At 59.8% G+C, this 19,393-nt stretch overlaps 1 protein-coding gene and 2 non-coding genes across 3 annotated transcripts in view; 2 read left to right on the plus strand and 1 right to left on the minus strand.

The window, feature by feature from the left end:
- The first annotated feature begins 2,303 nt into the window (after positions 1-2,303).
- On the plus strand, positions 2,304-2,375 carry Trnaw-cca. The gene has a single exon. It is a non-coding gene; the product is annotated as a tRNA-Trp (tRNA).
- Positions 2,376-2,465: 90 nt separating this feature from the next.
- Positions 2,466-2,538, plus strand: Trnam-cau. Its single transcript has one exon. It is a non-coding gene; the product is annotated as a tRNA-Met (tRNA).
- Positions 2,539-3,517: 979 nt separating this feature from the next.
- Positions 3,518-19,393, minus strand: part of LOC117653536 (5-hydroxytryptamine receptor 1-like) — a 44,908-nt gene continuing 29,032 nt past the window's right edge. Inside the window, exons 4-5 of the mRNA XM_034399277.1 lie at positions 8,097-8,488; positions 3,518-6,550 (exon numbers count right to left, since the gene is read on the minus strand). Coding sequence (XP_034255168.1) covers positions 6,097-6,550; positions 8,097-8,488 — 846 coding nt within the window. The 3' untranslated portion in view covers positions 3,518-6,096. The remainder of the gene's footprint in view (positions 6,551-8,096; positions 8,489-19,393) is intronic.

The following is a 19,393-nucleotide window of genomic DNA, read 5'->3' on the forward strand; positions in this document are numbered from 1 at the left end:
TACGTGATCCCTTTCGCTTCGCCTTACAGGATAACGAGCTCGACTTGAAACCCACTACTACCGGTCGGTTCGGACGCGAGGAGGCGCGGCCTCGGCGGCCTCGGCGGCCTCCAGGAGGAAGGCAACGCGTTCGGCAGGCGAGGCGAACCAGAGTCCAGGCGGAGGAAAACACGGTTTGGTGTCGAGAAAGCTACGACAGGTAAGCACACTAGTAGCGCGCGTTCAGCACGAAGACCCTTGCTCCCTTCCCTTTCCACACCCACGTCGCCGCGTGCTTCTAATCTACCGTTGGTTCTGTTGGCGCCCTTCAAGGCGCGGATGGCGTGGATCCCTCCCCCTCAGCAAACAACGCCCATGCAGAATCAACTTGCCCTGAAAAAAAAAAACAACAACATCGACTAACAGCACTCTTATTAAATCTTATTTCTTAAAGAAGCCGTTCTCGGGCGCGCGCGTACACACACAAGCCTCCCCCCCTCCGACACACACACACACACGCACACACGCGTGAGCACAGAGGCCCACCGCGCTCTGCAGCTTTAGGGAGCGGGGCATACTTTATGGACGAGACGGGGGGCACGTTAGAATGGCTTCAGCACAGCAGTGAGGGCTCCGCCAAGGGCTTCCGCGGGCTCCGAGTCTAGCCCCGCTCTCGCGGTCCACCACGCGCCAGTGCGTTTCAACGCCTTCGCGAAGGCGGTGCGGAATGCGCATACGCCTGCACTGGAAACACCGCCGACGCTTTCTCTGACGCGGCACTGCGTGTACTGCGCACTGGACGACGACGACAACAACAACAACAACAGCAAAAAGGACGTCAGCCGAAAACGCGTCTGGTGCATCAATGACAAACAGCAGGCGGCAGTGCGTCCAAATCGTGACCGGAAAACGGCGGGGAAGCCGTGCGGGAAAGCGGGAAAGCGGAAGAGAAAGCCCTCGGAATGAAACGCGGGGCTCTCGCGCCGCTTAAGACGCGCTTTAATATGCGTGTGTCGGCCTCCTTCTGCCAGCGTGGGCCGTGGGCCAGACGGGCTGGGTTCCGCGGTCCGTGTCGTCGCTCTCTGTCGCACTCACGCGCCGGGCCGGCCGGGCCGCGGGGGTGCGAGAGAGACAGCGCGTATGCCCGGAAAGGTAACGCCCGGAATTAATAATAACGAGGACGGGGCGGCAGCGTGGCGCCGCCGCGGCGGAGGGAAGGCCCACTCGGCCACCTGTGATATTATTGTTTCACTTTTCACGGAATGAGAAATTGCCGGCCTTCTCGCCGACGGATCCGCCAGGGCGGGCCAGGCCGCCACGCTCGAGGCGGAGGCGGGCCAAACCGCGGCGGAGAGCAGAGAGGGAGAGAGAGAGAGGGAGGGAAAGCCCACACGGAGCAATGCCTCACAGTCAAGCGGGACGTCAAGTCACACACTCTGCAAACACGGAGCACGCAGCGGCGGAGCCGGCCGGAGCTCCGCTAGCGGTGTGGATGACTTATTGCAAAGAAACAGTTGGACTATTTGTCACGAAAAAGGAAATGGAGCCGTCAAGAGACTCAAATGAGTGAATATATTTTTTTTTGTGGTGGCGGTGGGCTGCGCATACACCTCGTCCAGCAGGGCGACACCGCGGCCAGGGCGGCGCCAGGGCGAGGGCGGCGAGGCGCCGTGTGTCCTGGCCGCGCTGGCCGTGCTGCCCCTGCTCGTCCTGCCCGCCGCGACAATCGGTGGTTCCATCACTGTCGCCGGCGAACTCATTCATCACAGGGTTGCGGCCCGCACGGTGCCCCGCACGGCGCCCCGCAGCGCCGCGACGCCTACGCAGCGGACAGGCAGGCAGGCAGGCAGGCAGGCAGGCAGGCAAAGTGATTATTGGCAGGCACCTGCCGGGGCGGCGGCCGGGGCAGCCTGACTCGCGGCATGGAGACGAATGGCTGTCGGTACCGCCTTTTGTGCCGTGCGAATACAGCGGCGGCCTTCCCGGCGGCACCTCGCCGGCCGGCCGGAGGCTCTTCGACGGCCAAGGCAGGCCAGGGTCCGTCTATGCAGAAAAGTAGTGTTTCGCAGGGTGGCGAACTTACACCAAACCCTTAAAATTTGACTTACTCTGCCCCAAAACGGGACGAAAGTCGCGACTTTTTATTCGAGTCAACGCTGTTGAACCGTGCGGCGGCTGTCGCGTCTGAGTTCGCCGGGCCGCATTGATTGGAAATCGAGTGACGCTGCCAAAGATAAGGGCAGGCACGTCTAGCTGTTGTTATCGGTGCCGCTCTGGCGGCGAACTGTGAGTGTTTTCCACTGCGAGATGAAGATTGCCATGTCGACTCCGTGGCGCAACGGTAGCGCGTCTGACTCCAGATCAGAAGGTTGCGTGTTCAAATCACGTCGGGGTCATTGGGCAAATCTTTTTTCCCCCGTGACATTAACAGACGTGATATTGTTATCAGAAGGGAAGGAGGGCTTGTTCGTGTATACTTACCAGCCGCCTCGGTAGCGCAGTAGGCAGCGCGTCAGTCTCATAATCTGAAGGTCGTGAGTTCGATCCTCACCCGGGGCACATATTTTTTGGAAGTGCAGCGGCTTCACCCAGCGTGGCGTCCCCCTTGCCGAGTTCCGCAACGCGACGCGTCGCGACGTGGAGGCGTGCGGACGAATTTATTTAAGAACAGGCCCGGCAACCTAATTATTTTCTCATGAGCCTGTCCAAAGTCGCAAGTCCAAGTGAGAGGGGCGCTGCTGCCTGCATTGCCGCCACATTTCATTCCGGTCGCGTTCTGGCGCGTTCTCGCTGGAGTGCGCAAGTAGCCTACATTTAGGGGCGTGCTAAAAGCACCGCTTTTTTGTCTGAATTCGCAGTCGCCTCCTTGGAGCGGAGGAGCTAACCGCGTGGAAGCGGCGTGGAAGCAGCCTGGCGCAGCCCGGCGCAGCCACAGCAGCCTTTCATTATCATTCCGCGACTCGCTTCGCGTGGCTTGGCTTGGCGCGGCGTGGCTCGCTTCGTCCCGACGCAGCGGGCCGCCCAAACGCAAAAGTCGCGAGCGCTCTCCTCAGCTGTGAGATGACATGACAGAGATGAATGGCGCGTCGCAGAGAATAATTCATTTCCGCGGCAAAAGCCGCATTCATCAGCCACCAGTTCTCGGAAGGTACTGATTCACCTGCCAAAGGACCACAATAGGCCAAGGATTTAATTTGTTTTAAATAACAGAAACAGTTGTTTCACCTAGCGAGCCTTTGTTTTTGGAATTCCCTTTCCTAGGATCTGCTGGGAGTGGGGCGACGAAAATGTACTAGACAGTTCTGCGGCATAACTTTTTTTTATTTTTAATATTCCCCGAAGTGACTTTCTCGTGCGAGTGAGTATACTTTTTGGCGGCGCTTGGAGCCAGCCTGCCAGACCGCCAGCGCACCGCGCCGTTCAATCAATCAACGACGGAGAGAAAGTTGCGGGCCGCCACTACTCAAAGAAGGAAAGAGTGGGGAACAAAGTTGCGCCTCGGAAAAGGATTTTGGCGCCTAGTGAAGAAAACGCAGAATGCAAGAGTAAACCGATTTTATTTCAACATTGTGACAATGTGGTGGAAATGCTGCGTAATTTGTTCAGAGATCTATGGCCCGCAGTTCGACTCTTACTTACGAAGGCCCACGCTATATAAGAAAACAGAAGAAAACGCTACGAAAGAGAGCAAGAATACTGTTACCGAAGAGATAGTTTTTGGTTGTCATGCCCGACGGCTAATGTTGCTACGCCTAGTATGGGCAAGCAAATCAGCAAAATTAAACCACTTTCAAACCAAAATATAGAGCTTGACAAGACATAACACCTTCCTTCCGAAAAGAACTCGCAGCTGGCTGCATCACAACACAATTTATTGATTTGATTTAATTTAAGGCCGAAAACAAGCGAATTGTCAAACGTGGTGCCAAATCTGTTTTGTTAGCAGGTGGTCATCAAAGTTTCATAATTTGAGGTTACCCCACTAGAGGACAAACATCAACTTATGGCCAAAGTGACCTAAGAATGACTGTCGCAAGGCTTTATCGAGTGTTTCAGGTGCAATGCGCGCTAAATTTATTTCAGTTAAGTGGAGATTTGCCCAGTTGTCTGAAATTTAAAAAAATATTGACAAAGTGTTCCACAACATGCGTAGAGACTGCAACATTAAGACAGTTCCATTTTACAGTAAAATAACCATGAATAAATTCCCATTGCATCGATGTAGATACGGTTCACTTAACATTTTATGGTAACATGACCATTCACCCGAGTTTTTCGCAGAAAACAAGAAAAGGACCTCGCTGGCAATTCGGTAATCTAGTTGTTACAACAAATCTGACATAAATAATATCATTTTTCATTTATCTACATTAAAACATAGAAGATCTCAGTTCCTTAGAATTACAGATACTACAGATTATACCTTAATCTTTTAGAGACGATGAGGCACAGTATTAGCTCACACAGCCGTATGTTTCAGACTAGATTACACTTTACCACGTCGTTGGCTTTTTTATACTGTGTACGTCTTGCGGTCCGCAGAGCTAGTGTCGGCAGACCAACATTTATACAGTGTGCAACAGCACATGGATGCATTTTGGAGCTGGCACCTATGGCACTTAAGAGCAAGACCAAGAAACTAATAATGCCAGCTAGAAAGGGAAACCATTCTGAATTAAGGTACACTGCGGTCACGGTTTCAACCGATTTCAGCGTAAATTCTTTGTTTTGAATTTCCATCCTTTCGTCGGCGCTGGCACGGTTTTAGTTATTCTAAATTGGACCGGTAAATATGGTGAGGAACTGGTTAGACAATTTCAAGGAACGCGTTGAAGATATTTCGGCCATAAAGGCGATTTGGTTCTTGTTAAGCTGGCTCGCTACGTGGGCACAACGCGTGCAGCCCCTACCACAGTCTAGAAAAACGTGGCCGTCATGAGCGTTGTCAGTATTATTAATGTTATTATTATTATTATTATATTATCACAAACCTCACAAATGCGTTACACTATCGTAAAAACTGTGGTATGATTACTACCGGAGTACATGGTTCCATTTTGTGCGATAACAATGCTAAACGTTTCTACTTGAATTGATTTTCCACTTAATTCTATCTCACCAAGAGGTATGCTAATATCCTTTTCACAGCCACCCGAAGCAGTGATTTAAACCTATTCGATCGTTTCCTCATGTTATTGCAAAACAAAATGAAACTTCAAAAACAATCTAGGATTCATGTCGGGGCGCCTAGCACAATGGGAAGTTGGCCACACCATCGGGGCGGGCGAGACCAGATTCTGAGAGCCATTCCGAATATCAGTGACCTCAACGCGGTTAGTTGCGCGAATGCCCGAGTTACCGCGGTTTACTGCAAGCGGAAGGACATTTTCACCACTTTACAGTCTGGCCAACGTTTAGCTGCGATCGGGAACAAGTACGCCGTATACCGCATTTAAGTGGGGCGGGTAGGTCACCTCGAAGGAGCGAACGACCCTGGTGAGCCGACGGGCCCATCCCGGGAAATCTGATTGGACTAACTCACTTCAGGAAAACATCGCGCCTGTCTTGTAACACAGATAAAGGATATGGTGGGTCCCCGATTCCCAGTGAACGAGGGAAAGATGCAAATGAAAGAATCCAGCTGACACAAAGAGTCGTTTCCCTTCTGGGCTGTACCTCGGGCGGCATACCTCACCACTAGAGAGTGCTACACCTTCATTACAGTGTAACAAATGTACAGGCGGCTGGGCGACAAGGAGCCAAGGTGGCACGAAGGAACCCTGCCTAGACACTACGGAGACGGCTGCACGGTGGCAGCAAGTACAAAATAGAGAAACACATACACACTCATCGTCAACATGTTCGTGTCCATTGGTAACGAGGGAGAAGAGTAGACATTCTTTACAAAAGAAAAATAAAGATACACGGTCGACGCACACACTCACACACTCACGACAGAGTAACGACTCAAACTGAAGCGCTCGAGTTCCGTTGGGCTTCCCCAGTGGTCCGGGCGGTGCGGGCGGTCCGGGCGGTTCGGGCCGGCGCCCCCTCGGAGAGGGGCCTGCCCCGCCTGGCGGCCCTGGCGGCACGGGCTCGGACCGCGGGGGCCCGCGATCAGAGAAACGACTCGTCGGCGTTGCCCACCAGGTGCACGGAGGCCGTGATGACGGCGCCGGGCGAGCCCTGGCCCGAGCCGCGCCGGAAGAACAGGTCGTCCTCAGCCTCGTCGTCGGAGGGCCCCAGGTCGTCGCCCTGCTCCGTCCGCGCGCCGCTCTGCGCGCTCTGCGCCGTGCCCGACGGCGGCGTCACGCGCCCGATCACGCAGTACTGCTGCTGCGGCGCCACGTGGTAGTAGTTCTGCGCCGGCTCCGGGTCGCCGTACTGCGACTGGTAGAACTCCTCGCGCATCATGTGGTTGAGCGAGCCGCAGCGGAAGTACAGGATCTGCTGGAACGGGCGCCGGAAGTCGCGGTTCAGCGTCGCGTAGATGATGGGGTTGAGCAGCGAGTTGGCGTAGCCCAGCCACAGGAACAGCGACGTGACGGACGGCGGGATGGTCGACTGGTCCCTGCAAGCAAAGGCGGCCCGGTCAGGTGCAACAGGGACAAATTCACTCATTTTTCCCTCTCGTACTCTAGAATCGGAGTACAGCATCACCACACCGTGTCGCCTCTCGAGTTCTCCCGCCCCAAAGCACATTGAGAGGTAACCTGTTTTCTGAAAGGCAGCAGCAACGCGCGACGCAGAGACTGGCGGCCCTGGCGGTCGGCGAGAGGCGCCAAAGTCTGCGAGTGCCAAACTCATCTCCATGCGCCCCGCCCCGCCTTCCACCGCACTCTCGCCCCACCCCGACTCCTAGGCCTGCCCCAACATGACCCTCATCACTCAGACCCACGCCGTCACCTCTGCAGGAACCATTTTCGAGGGGTTAGCTTTATGGTTCCCCACGACGAACGCGGCGAATCAAGAGAGGAAGTCCTGACGTCGCCACATGAGTGAATGCCTACCGCTGCAGTGGCTACGGTACGGTGGCTTTGACGCGGTGCCGCGCGCTCTTCGAACACAGGCAGCCAGGCAGGCAGGCAGCCAGGCGGGCGCAGGCAGGCAGGCAGCCAGGCAGCCGCACGGCGCGACGTCTGCTTTGCATTGCACGCCATTTCGGCTGCTTCATTTACATGTCGCCATTAGAGGCGGGAGTGTGCTTTGGCCATGCTTTGGCTATGCTATGGACATGCTTCACCCATGCTTCAGCTATGCGTTGGTCGGTTCAATTAAAACGACAGTCAAATAAATTTAAAAACGTTAAACATTTTTGAAGAAAGCCACCCCTTCTCCTCCTCACGCAAGGCGCTTCGAATTTGGCTGCAGAGCGCGGCAGAGGCGAGGAACCCTTCGGAAGGCTTCCCCTTCTTCGCTCTCAGACCTGTCTGCGTGGATTAGCGGGCTGCCACCGCGGAAAGTAAAACTTATGGTTTTCAGTCAATTTAAATGAAAAGTGTGCCACCGCCGGGCTGGCTGACTGTCTGACTGCCTGGCGCACTGAGGGAACTCATTCCGCGGCTTTGCGGCCTGGCTGGCTGGCTGGCGGCGGGCTGGCCGCGCGGAGGGCGACCCGACCAAGGACGCCGACGCCGCGCTGCGCCACGCCACGCCAGCGAGCTTCCCAATCCCGGAGAGTAATCCCCGTGCTGATCCCGTTTCAAATGGCCGCGCTGCCCGGAGGGCGGAAGGACCGAAGGGCCGAACCACGCGGCAGCCTCATTCCGAACAGGGCCCGCGTCGCTGCGTCCCTCCGCCCCTACGGCCCGCCCCACGGTCGCGAGAGAGACAGCGACGACAGCACTGCGTCCGGCATCGGCATGCAGGCCTACAGTGGGCCAGAAGACCGGTGGAGGTGGTCAAAACTCTAGACGCGTTTTGAGCTCCAGAGTCGCTAAATGGGACTCGAACCGAACGTGTGACCCCACCAATGGATTCCTCGTTCGAAGAGCAATCCATTGGTGGGGTCACACGATCGGTTCGAGTTCCATTTAGCGACTCTGGAGCTCAAAACGCGTCCACCGGTTCCTGGCCCACTGTGAGGGCGACGAAAAGCCGCAGCAACGTATACGCACCTGAGGAACGGTCGCACCAGCGCCAGCACGAAGAACGGCAGCCAGCAGATGATGAAGGCGCTCATGATGATGCCCAGTGTGGTGGACGCCTTCCTCTCCTTGGCCAGGAAGCGCAGCTTGCGCGTGTGCGACACGCCGGCCACGGCGGCCGAGCACGCCGACGAGTGCCTGGCCTTGAGCGGCGAGGAGCCGCCCAGCCCCGACACCACCACCGCCGCCACGCCCTTCTTCTTGCGGCCGGCGCGCTTGGCGTTGTTGTTGGCGCCGCGCGGCGACCGCGACCGCGGCTGCGAGTTGGGCCACGGCCCCAGCATCGGGCACTGCGACTCGTCCGAGCGCCGGCCGCCGTCCGACACCGCCAGGCACCGCGAGGAGCCCAGCTGCCCCGAGCACTGCAACACAAACCAACAGGACAGTCAGACAGTCAGCCCGGCCACGCACGGCCGGTGGGCCGGTAGGCGTAGCACCGCGTAGCACACCGTCAGCGTAACGAGGGGCCACACCAGCGCGTTGTTCCGGCGCGCGCCTCTGCCGAGCGAGAGGCTTGTTATCCTTGGGTCCGCGTTAAAACAGGGTCAGCATTTGCCGCTGTCAGGGACGGCCGGGGTGAGCATTTCCTAGTTCACGCGGGGAATTCCCGATTCCGTTTACGGCCGCCGCCCGCCCGCCCGGCAGGCAGGCAGGCAGGCAGGCAGCCCTTGTCCGGCGGTGCCTCATTTTCAATTAAAAGTTTTCATTGCCGACACCGCGGCGGCGCGGCCTGCCGGCACACCAGGGCGCCGCCAGGGCACAGCGCACCCACATGAAAAAGTCCGGGCGCGTGCTTTCATGCTTTATCCGCCGCCAACACGGAACGCGATGCCCGCTCCTCTGCCGTACAAAAAAATAATAAAAACAACAGCAAAAAAACAATAAAAGGGCGCGTGTCTGGAGGGCAAGGCCGCTCATTTCCCGCGAGGTTTGCAAACTGTGTGACACTGACACGGTCGCCGCCATCGCCCTGCCGTGCCGTGCCGCGCCGCGCCCTGCCGAGCCACACGCTCCTTTTTCCGACGCGCGCGTGCGTGGAATCGCGATGCAGAACGAAAACAGAGAAAATAAAAATGGGCTCGAAAATAATGCGAAACAATTCGGAAACACAACGCCCGCGGTCGGTCGACAAAGGAGGCGGGGCGTTGTGGCGGGAATGGATTTCGGAGAGTGAGCGAGTGAGTGGGAGAGAAAGAGAGCGTGCCCCGTTGGGCCATTTTTTGGTGATGTCCCTTTGAGAGGTTGATGATATCCGACGCGGGGTGGGGTGGGGTGGGGTGGGATCGCGCGAGGCAAGTAAGTCGGTCTAGCCGAGCCGAATGAGTTCAGTCAGCCGAGCCGACGGCAAAGCTAATGTAATGAATGGAGACGGAGCACAGCGGAGCACGGCGAGAGGTCAGGAAGGCGACGGCAGAACCGCCGTGCGCCGCCCTCCGCCCCCCAGTGCCGACGACGAGACCGGTGGCGAACACGTGGCCGCGCAGCTCCACAGTGTGCCAGCTGCGGCGGTCAGAACTCTGTTTAGCTAAACAGCTGGAACCGATCGTGTGACCCCACCAATGGATTCCTCGTTCGGAGAGCAATCCATTGGTGGGGTCACACGTTCGGTTCGAGTCCCCCTTGGCGACTCTGGAGCTCAAAACGCGTCCGGGATTTTGACCGCCTCGACTGTGGGGCTGCGCAGCCCTCCGAGGCACGCGTGCCTGGCGTGCGTGGCGTGCGTGCGGCTCGATGCAGCGGGGCTTTAACGACACACGTGCGGGCGGAGGCCCTCCACGCCGCCAAGCCTTGACCCCGGTCGATAGAGTCGACGTGTCCGCGCGCCGCCACTCCAAGAAGGCGACCAGGAAGCGAGGGCCAGCTCTCTCTCTCGCACCCCCTAAGGCAGGCGCCGCGAGTGCGAGAGAGACGCCTTCACTGCAAGGCTGCCGTTGTTGAGGTTTCGAATGGAGACAGTGCCTGGGCGGCAAGCTGGGAGGGGTGGTGGGGGGCGTTGGCGCGCCGGCCAGGCCGACCGACAGAGCCACCAAACTTTGTCGGGCTGCGTGGCTGCGTGGCGCAGGCCGGCCATTGTCAACAGGCTGAATGCGCCTACGTGCCGTGCCTGCCTTGCCTGCCTTGCCCGCCGTCCGCACTCCGCAGCCCACTGGGAAGGAGGGACTGCTTGTGCGCCGCCCCGGCGTCCGGCCGCGGCGGGGCGGAGGCAGAGGCGGCGGCTTGCACGGTCACCGACCGCCACTGCGACCCCGAGCCCCAACGCCTCAAGGTCGGCGTCAAGGTCGCGGAGGCCAGAGTTCCGGTTGAATAGAGACAGGCGCGCCTTTTCTCCAGCCAAAGTGAATTAATTCCGAGCATCGACCGTCACCCCATTCGGCCCATTTCCCATGCCATTACAACTTGATGGGGCGTTGGGCTAATTTTGAGCTGGGCAAACGTCGGGCTCGAGAGTTGGGCCTCCAAGTCGAACTCTGTTAAAAATGTAGTCCCCTCACACGGGTGCGGGGCCCAGTCGCCGCAACGAGACATTGAACCGAGCCGCAGCGACCGACAAAAACTGCGTCCCGTCGGGAAGGAAAGTTACGCCGGATTGCGCGTAGGCACGCTAACACGTGCACGCCCTCTCTCTCTCTCACACACACACACAAGCACGCAGAACCCTTAATGCACTTGGCGGATCTGTGGTCCCAGATAGTTGCAACACACGGCGGCACTGTACTGCTTCGGCTGCTGATTCAATGCGTCGGAGAGCCCGGCCCCAAAGCCCGCCTAATCCACGCGGCGTTGGGTCGGCAGGGCAGGGCAGGGCAGGGCAGGGCAGGGCCGGCAACCTCCACCTCCAAACTCGCCGGCCGGCCGACCGGTTCGCGCGGGTCCGCGCGCCATGGCGCCATAGAGCTGTTGGTTGGGGAGGACGCCGCAAAGCGCTCTCCGCTCCGCACACCCCGCCCGCTCGCCGGGGCACTAACTTGCCACCCGTTCGGCCGCGCCGCGCGCCCCGCGACCCCAACGACCCCCTCAAGCAGCAACTCGACGCGCGGAATTCAACTTGACTAATAATGCATTATGGGGCCTTCCCCACTTTCCAGTGCCCCAGCAATCAAGGCGGCGTTCAACGAGCCTGAGTGCACGTCGCTCCACTGCGTGCACGAACGCACGTAACGCGTCGATGGCGGCCGCCCCGGCCGAGCTGGCAGCCCCTCGTAAATAATACCACCGCCAATCTCGGCGCGCGGCGGCCGGGGCGGCCGGGGCAGACCGAGCAGGCAGCCGGGGGCTCTCACGGCGGCGCGGTGAAGGGGTGCGAGTACATTGAAAGAGAATACTGGCACTTGAAGCGGAGCGCGCCGGGGGAACCCCCACTCTCCTGCTGCCGCCTGCTGCTCCTCCTCGTCCCGGGGGACCCAAAACCAGCGCGGCGCCGCGCAGCCACGCGCAGCCACGCACCAGGGGGCGCACAAGTGGCACGAAAACGCCTCACTCCCAGACAAGTGGTGTCGACGCCGCCGGCCGCCGGACGATCCGTCAAGGCGGGAAGCCGTGGTCGAGCCAAGGCCAGCAGGCCAGGCCGTGGCGCCCGCAGCCCGCAGGCAGCGCCCAGACAGCAAGCTGGGTCGTGTTTTGTACATTGCGGAAAACGGGCCAATGCATACTCCATCACTGGGAGGGCCCAAGAATTTCGGAGTGTTGGCGGCGGAACTTTTGCGAATCTCACACACAATTTCCTCCCCCTCCCTCTCTCTCCCCCTGTCTGTCGCAAACACACACACATACACACAACACACAGCGGCAATGGTGCCCCTTGTGGACTGGACTCCAGAATCTGCATGCCGCGCAAGAAGCGGCCGGCCAAACTTCGGTCCCAAAAGAATAATGGGGCAGCCAGCCGGTGAGAGCGCCGTGCGCAGCGCGTCAAGTAACTGTGTCGGAAGACTCCACTCCGACAGCGAAAAAAAAAGAAAAACACGAGAAAAACTTCCAACGCCGAACCAAGTCACGAAAAAAAAAGGGCTGAGTGGTTCGCGCTCCAGTACAGCGTGCCACGGCGCTCGACAAAAGTAAACCGGCAGAAATTAACATTCCGAAGTGCGAATTCATTGGGTAGATGGAGCGGCCGCCGGCCGTCGTGAACCTCGTCTCGTCCGCGAGCAAAAGCACGGATATTTGTTTAACAGAAAACGAAAGAAAAACGTTCTTCTCGACAAGGCGGAGCTTTTGCCTGCTCACTTCGCTCGCGTCGGCACTCGTGTGCGACAAATCAGTTTTGCAATGTAGGTAACCCACTCCCCTCCCCCTGGAGACGCTCCGGGACGCTCCGGCCAAGGCTCCGGCATGCCTCTGCCGGGCATGTATGGCTGCTGGTGTCTGGCCCGGTGGCAGTGTGGTGCCCCCGTGGAGAGCTCGTGTGCTTTTAAGGCCCGGAAGCACTCTTCGTCGGCCGGCCGGGCCAGACGCCCAGACCGCACTCTGGCCAGGGGGCGGGCCGGCCGACCGGGCCTGGCCGGGCCCGCTGGTACTAAAACACACTCGAAAATTCAGTGCTGGAGAGCTCTCGTATTACGTCCCACTCCCCACCTCCGGCGCGGCGGCGGCGCGGCGGACGCGCTGATCCATCACGCCACTGGTAAAAACTCGGCCGAAGTGCGGAAGCGCGGGGCGGATGGCAAAAACGCCGCGATGCGTATTCAACGCGAGCAGAGCAGCGAGGCGCCCAAGACACTGGCGCCGTTTTGAGCCAAAACAAAATCAAACACCCTGCAACAACACTGCTCGCATATTTATCACCATCGACCCTCATCCCCGCGGCCCTGCGCAGGGACAGCGGCGGCGGTCGCGGCAGTGTAGCGCGCGATTGGACGGTGCTGGAGGGCTGTAGTTGCAGTGGACTGGAATAACTGAGCACGCCGAGGCGGGGAGGGGGCGTCGCGGCGCGCTCGTCACGGTCGTCACAAAACGTGGCAGGGTCGTCACGGAGTGCACGCCGTGCACGTCCTCCATGCAACATTGTGCGCGCTGCGCTGGGCCGCGCCACCAGAATGGGGAGATGGCGGCCAAGTCAGCAGGCCGAGTCCGAGCGCGAGGTGCCGTCACTCCGTCTCCTTCATGCGGCCCACCCCATGAGTGCGAGGGGGAGACCTCGCGAGCGGAAGCGGCCTGCTGCAGCTTCGCGTTACAACTATGCAGCGCCAGCGAGGCCATGACCGTCCCCAGCGCCGGGGAGGTCGTCCACGAGGTCGTCGAGACTGATGGGCGACTGTACCTTGACGACCGCCGTCCACCGCCCTCTTGTTATGGGCGTCATGGCGGCATCAGACTCCAATTTTATACAAGGCGGAGCGCGCGGCCAAACGACCGCTCGTGAGTTTAATAAAGGCGGGGCAGGGCCGGCAGGGCAGGGCAGGTGTATGCCCCGCGGCGGGGAGGGCCAGGCAGGCAGGGCGACGCGAGCCCCATCTGCTAATTCGCTTCGGCCCTCCGAGGAAGGCTCCATGACGATCGGGATCGCGGATTTTTGCTCCTCCCGGCGGCCGGGCCAGGCCGGGCCTGCTCCCCGAGGAAACAGGACGCTCTTTCCCGCGCATTCCACACGCCTACCAGGCCCATTCCCAAGCAGGCTTAGCGTAATCCCACGTGCGAGGGCCGCGGTTCGAATCCCCGCCCCGCCGAGTTTATCGCTAATCCAGGCCCGCGCCTCGCGGCCGAGCCACGCCGCGCCGAACCGGGGCGCCGAGCGCGGAGCGCGCGGAGGCGCCAAGAATTAGTTTCGCTTTTGCACCCGAGTTGCAAAACACAAACTGACCCCGCGGGCGAGTTCGGGAAGAGTCTCGCAAGCAGCCCGCCTTGCTGCGCCGCGCGCCGCGCCGCTCGTCGGATGGAAATTGGTATTCGACGGAAGTCGCGCTGCAGGCCCACTGTACACACACCCGAGGCGGGGCGGGGCGGGTGACTGGGTCCAAGTTCAGTGGCTCCGCCGCTCCGGCCTTCTGATTGGAAAGTCACCTGTCGGATTATTTTCGGGCCAGAGACTTGCCCCTCCCCTCCCCCCCTCCGCTCCGACAAAGACGCCCCGGGCCGCTCGCGGAGGGCTCCAATGACCCGCGAGAAGTCCGCGAGGAAGGCAAGGCGGCTTTGCAACTTTTAACGAAGAGCCCCTCCACTCGAAGCGGGGCCTCTTGGCGGCCGCAGGCACGCGTCGCGAGGCCTGCCGATGGATCTCTGCCTCACATTCCAGCGCAGCCGAGCGCAGCGCCTGGTCGCTCTGTCTCACTCACGCCCGAGCGAGACACCCGGAGAGACTCCAAGGCTCTGTTCGGAAACACGCTGCGGACCGCGACCACGTCGCCGTCGACAACTTTTGCACGCCATCCCATCCCACGGCGCGGCCACTGGCGGCCACCGGGCAGCGCGCCCCGCCACTCAGCCATTCACAAAGACGACCACGGCCCATTCACAGAGAGCTCCCTTCCCTCTCTCCGACTTCCTCCAACTCGGCGCCAAGTTTCAAACGGGCGCCTCACACTCGGGCGGCGGCATTTGCAAGCCGGGTTAGCGGCGCGCCTAGGGTGGCCGAGGGTCGCGGAGGCGCCGCAGCGACGCGCCTTGAAGGAGGGCCAGCCCGCCGGACGGGCCAGTTCGGCGGGACTGCCTGCCCGCCTGCCCACAGGGGCTCCGGGCTCCGGGCGCCCCGCTCGTCAGCCTACAGAATCCATCGCGGCTTCAAGGCCATCATCCGTTCTGCCAATGCTTGCTACACTGGGCGAAATGAATCCTTGATACTTCCCTTTCATCGCCACTCACTGTGCCTTGCACTGTGCTGCCGCGGAAGGGGAGACGGAGGAAAGTGAAAACGACGCCCAGACAGACAGCTATCGCGATAATTGAGTTTTAATCGAAAAGGCGTTCTCGCTGCCAGACGATCGAGTCGCTGATTTCTTTCCGCTCAGCGGGGCTCTAGGCGGCCGCGTTCACGGACACGTGAGCAGTAGACTGATTCCGAGGGCCGCCGCTGTCTCTCTCGCACCGACAGGGGACGCCCCGCGAGTGCGAGAGAGACAGACTCTCAGTCTGCGGAGCGCGGAGCGGCATTAGGGCGGTATAGTCGGGCTCGGTCGGCAGCGAGGCGGCGCTTGACGAAAAATGGGGCGGAAATATCCGAGCGAACCGCGGGGCGGGCGAAAGAAGAGCACAGTCGCGCAAACGCCATTCGAGCGTCTCGGCGTTCGCACCTCAGCGACCTGGCCGCGGCGTGCTGGCCGGTCGTTGGACGCGAGCCAAGCGGCACACTCGTAATTGCGGCTGAGCTGCATGCAGTCCGTGGGACGCGGTGCGCGTGGTTTTAGAGGGTTTAGCGGGGTACCGAGGCAAACAATGAGGGAGCCGGCAGGCCAGGCCGAGCCGGGCAGGCTGTGATGAAAGAAACAACACAAAAGAACGCGCATTGTTACGTCACCCTGTCCTGCCTGCCCGTCCGCCTGCCTGCCCACGAGGCGGCCAGCCAGGCAGCCAGGCAGGTTGCAGGTGCCACGGCAGGTTTTCAATTACATCGCCGGGCCAGGCCAGCGGGTCCTGGCCGCCCGGGCGGCCAAGCTGTTGCTGGAGCCATTACGGCTGCAACAAAGTGCGAGTGCCCGGCCCATCACACCGCGGGGAGCTGGCCGCGCCTCGCCGCCCACACCGAGGACGTCTCCAGGAGCAGTTTGTCGTCGGCCTCTAAGTGGAATGAGGGGTCCAGGCCACGCCACAGCGTCTCGTACTCGCCCTCCTCCGCGCAGTGTTTCGGCAGAGCGGGAACAAGATTGGAAGGCACCACGGCGCCTGGTGTGCATCTCTGCGTCCGCACGCCGCGCCAAGGCGGTGGCGGCCTGGTGGCGTGGTGGCGGCTGCACCGCCCCCTCCCCAAGGCCTCCGCTGTGGCCTCGCCGCCACGCCAGTGCGGCGGATCGAGTCTGATTTACAGCCGCGTGGCACACTGCTGTACGGCGTGTCGTCTTTGTGCACCGAGGCCGGCGGGCGGCAGGCGGCGTGGATTAGAAATAGATGCACCTGCTCGCTTCCATGCGTCCGCGCACCGCCTCCGCCCGCCCGCCGTGGTTGCGAGTTCTCTAATCCTCAAACGGAACTCGAGCAGCATCAAAGGACCGCCTCGAACGAGGAATCGATCGGTACCTTCGAGTGTTTGATTCGAGTCCCGACTGTGGACTAGACAGCTCAGAACGAGTCCAAGGGTCCTGGCCCGAATGCGAACTGGGGACGCGATGAGATTCACTTGATGAAAGAATCCTCTGCTGGTTACATCGCGGGGCCCAGCAGCGAGCCCAGCAGACAGCAGCGAAGAAAGGCAGGGAGGCAGGTTGCAATAAAACCGCCATCCTGCACTACTTTCTCGCTGACCGGCCGTAAAAGTCGCGCGCCACGCCGAGCAGACGCCGAGAGCCCCGCGAAGCTAAGAAGGCTGGAGGCCGCCGTCGCCACGGCCTTTTACTTCCCCCACAAAGAAAATGACAAAGACAAAACGCCCCGCGCTCACATCCCACTCATGCAAGGGGCAATCATTCTACTTGGCGAGAAACCACGCGACCAACGCGACTGCGTTTTTCGGGTAGCTAGAAACTGTTGCGGTTTTGACGAGTCGAGGGGTCCTCTACTGCCGCAGTCAGGACTCCAGGACCCTGTGGCTGCGCGGCGCCCCAGTGCTCCATGTCCTCATTCCGCGGGAAAGCCACGCGGTCGTCCGGGCGTTCCTCTCGGCCTTCTTCGCTTCCCCCGCGACGTCGCGTCGCGCGTTCGCGTCGCTCTCGGACCCCATCATCACCGCCATCAAGTCCTTGTCCCTGCCGCCTGCCACCGGGCCATCTTAATCGCCGCGGTTAAGTTTATGAGCCGGAAAGATACTCGCCCGGCAACATGCCGAGCCGCGCGGAAGGAAGCGGGGAAGGCACTGTTAAATCCTTCACGAACCCGCTGTTCCGAGAACGAGACTCGGCTTCCATCGCCGACGGGGCAATGAGGAAAATCAACAGCATAATTGGTTCATTCTCCGCGAGTTCCAGAACTCTATTTATATTTTTATGGAAATTCGGCGCAAGTTTGAGTGAGGGCGCGTCGTTAAGTGAAGGAGGTCGGCGCCCAAGGTCTTCGTTTGACGGTGAGCTCGTGAGCAAAGTTTGTGGCCGGCTGAGGAAAACCGGTAGCCCACATGCCTCAAACTTGGCTGCCTCCACGGCCACGGCCACGGCACCCCCGAGCAGCCCGACATAAAGCGGCCCCTAAATAATAATGCACGCGAAAGAGGGTGGGGGAGTCGGCCATTGTTGCACATCAGGGTCACTGCTCACCATCGCAGATCGAAGCCAACCAGACGAGCTGCCTTCAAGACCTTACTACGGCAACCAACATCGCCACATCCCTGGGATGCAGTCCGGATCAGTCCAGGGTGGTAGTCGTTGGTTCCGCCGTGGGCACCAAGATCGTCGCAAAGGTTTCACCTTGGATTTTCCGTCGGTTAACAGCCAGGGCGTTCCCTCCTGGGTACGGCAGCCCTCATGGCAGGGCTCCCTGACCGAGATATCGCTTTGATCCTCCCGCCACAAATGAAATTTTGCAGGGTCCTTTTTATACCGAACTGCGCATCTTTTGTTCGATCTCTCGCGATCTCTCGACACGGGGCAGGGCGCGCCGCTGCCGAAACGCGACCCCGCTCGAGAGTCTCGGAGTCTCTGCAGCGCCGGCCTAAGAGCAGTGACGAACAAAAAAACAAAACGAAATGGAATTGCCGTCGGGGATCAGCGCGGAGTAAAGTGGAGTGGAGTTCAAAGGCGTTCGATAAATCGATATCCACCGGCAGGCCGTGCAGGACTTGCACCGAGTCCAGAACCCAGGAAAGGGTCGGCCAGAAACTGTCCAAATAGTATAAACGGGTCAGCGTTTCAATTTTCGCGTGCAGCATTGTGACACATCCGGTGACGCGCGCGCCGAATCCAAACGGACAGGCGGACCAAATTACATTTCGAGCTCAATTGCCGTCCCCCCTCCCCTCTTTTCCGCCAAAGCTATATTAATCCGCTTTTTATACATTCAATTACGATTGCGCTGCGGGATCCCCCTGACACACTTTACAGGAAATATTTTTTTCAAAGACGGGACAGGCAATGCAAACGAAGCAGCAAAATTATATATAAATATTCGAAATGGAGATGGTTTTAGGCTTGGAAAGTGAAATTGGACGGATGAGCCAAATTACAACGGCGCGCATATGTATCCGGCCGACGCATCGGGGCCGCTTGCGCGCTTTCGCGTCCACGGTTCCGGCTTAAAAAGCTCCGGCCATGCGGAAATCCAATGAGAAGTTTTGGGCGGGGAATGGCAGGCATGCTGGCACCCGCATCCATTGGTTGCAGCGGCGTAGCGGCGCGCTGGGCAGCCCAACTCCAGCAGCATCCGCGCGGACTACCAGTGTCCCACGGCGCAAACATTCTCCAAGGCTTCGCAAAGTGGGCCAGAAGACCGGCGCCGACCGTGTCTTGCATTCCATTTTTCGTCGTCGGCACGCCGAAAACGTCGCCCACCAGAGAGAACATTTCATTTTCCGTTCCGATAAAGATGCCATTAGAGCGGGGTAAATACGGCGGCACGTCCTGTGGATAATTCACAATTCCAAAACGCAATTTCTCGATTCTGCTCACGACGCTCATTCGCGAGTGCGTCTCGGCCCGCCTGACGAGGAAACGGCGGCGCGACGTGGAGCTGGAGCCAGTTCATTTGTGCCGCCACTGCCAACATGACGGCCGTCTCCGTCCCCTTCCTGCCCCGGAGACGTTATCCAATTGGAGTTGGCTTGCCGCGCCGCACCGTTTCCCCCGTTCAACAAAACGAGAAAAATAACTCGAGGTGTTGGCAAGTTTTTGGGAACCCTCGCGGAAAGGCGGTTTCTTCCGCGAGCTTGCTGCCCATGCGCCCTTCCCTTCACGCGACCCGGCCGGCGACGGACGTCCCTTACAGTGGAGGGAGCAAGAAAGCGGGACGAAGATTAGAACGACCCGCCACGAGGTAATAACGTCCGCTAACAGTGGCCGCCCTAAGAAAGAGGCATGGCTCCCCGGGGCGGGCGGCCACCGCCACTCAGTCTGTGTGTGGCCGGCGGCGGCCATTACCTGCTTTGTCAAACGAGGAGGTGATCTCGAGAGTGGCCGTGCGGCCCGGACTGCTCCGAGGAAGACGTTGCAAAGGAAGCCACTGTCGCAACGGTCAAGGCTCTCCCAGTCCCCCGCCGC

The sequence above is a fragment of the Thrips palmi genome, unplaced genomic scaffold (assembly GCF_012932325.1).
Source record: "Thrips palmi isolate BJ-2018 unplaced genomic scaffold, TpBJ-2018v1 HiC_scaffold_8, whole genome shotgun sequence".
NCBI classification, from domain to species: domain Eukaryota; kingdom Metazoa; phylum Arthropoda; class Insecta; order Thysanoptera; family Thripidae; genus Thrips; species Thrips palmi.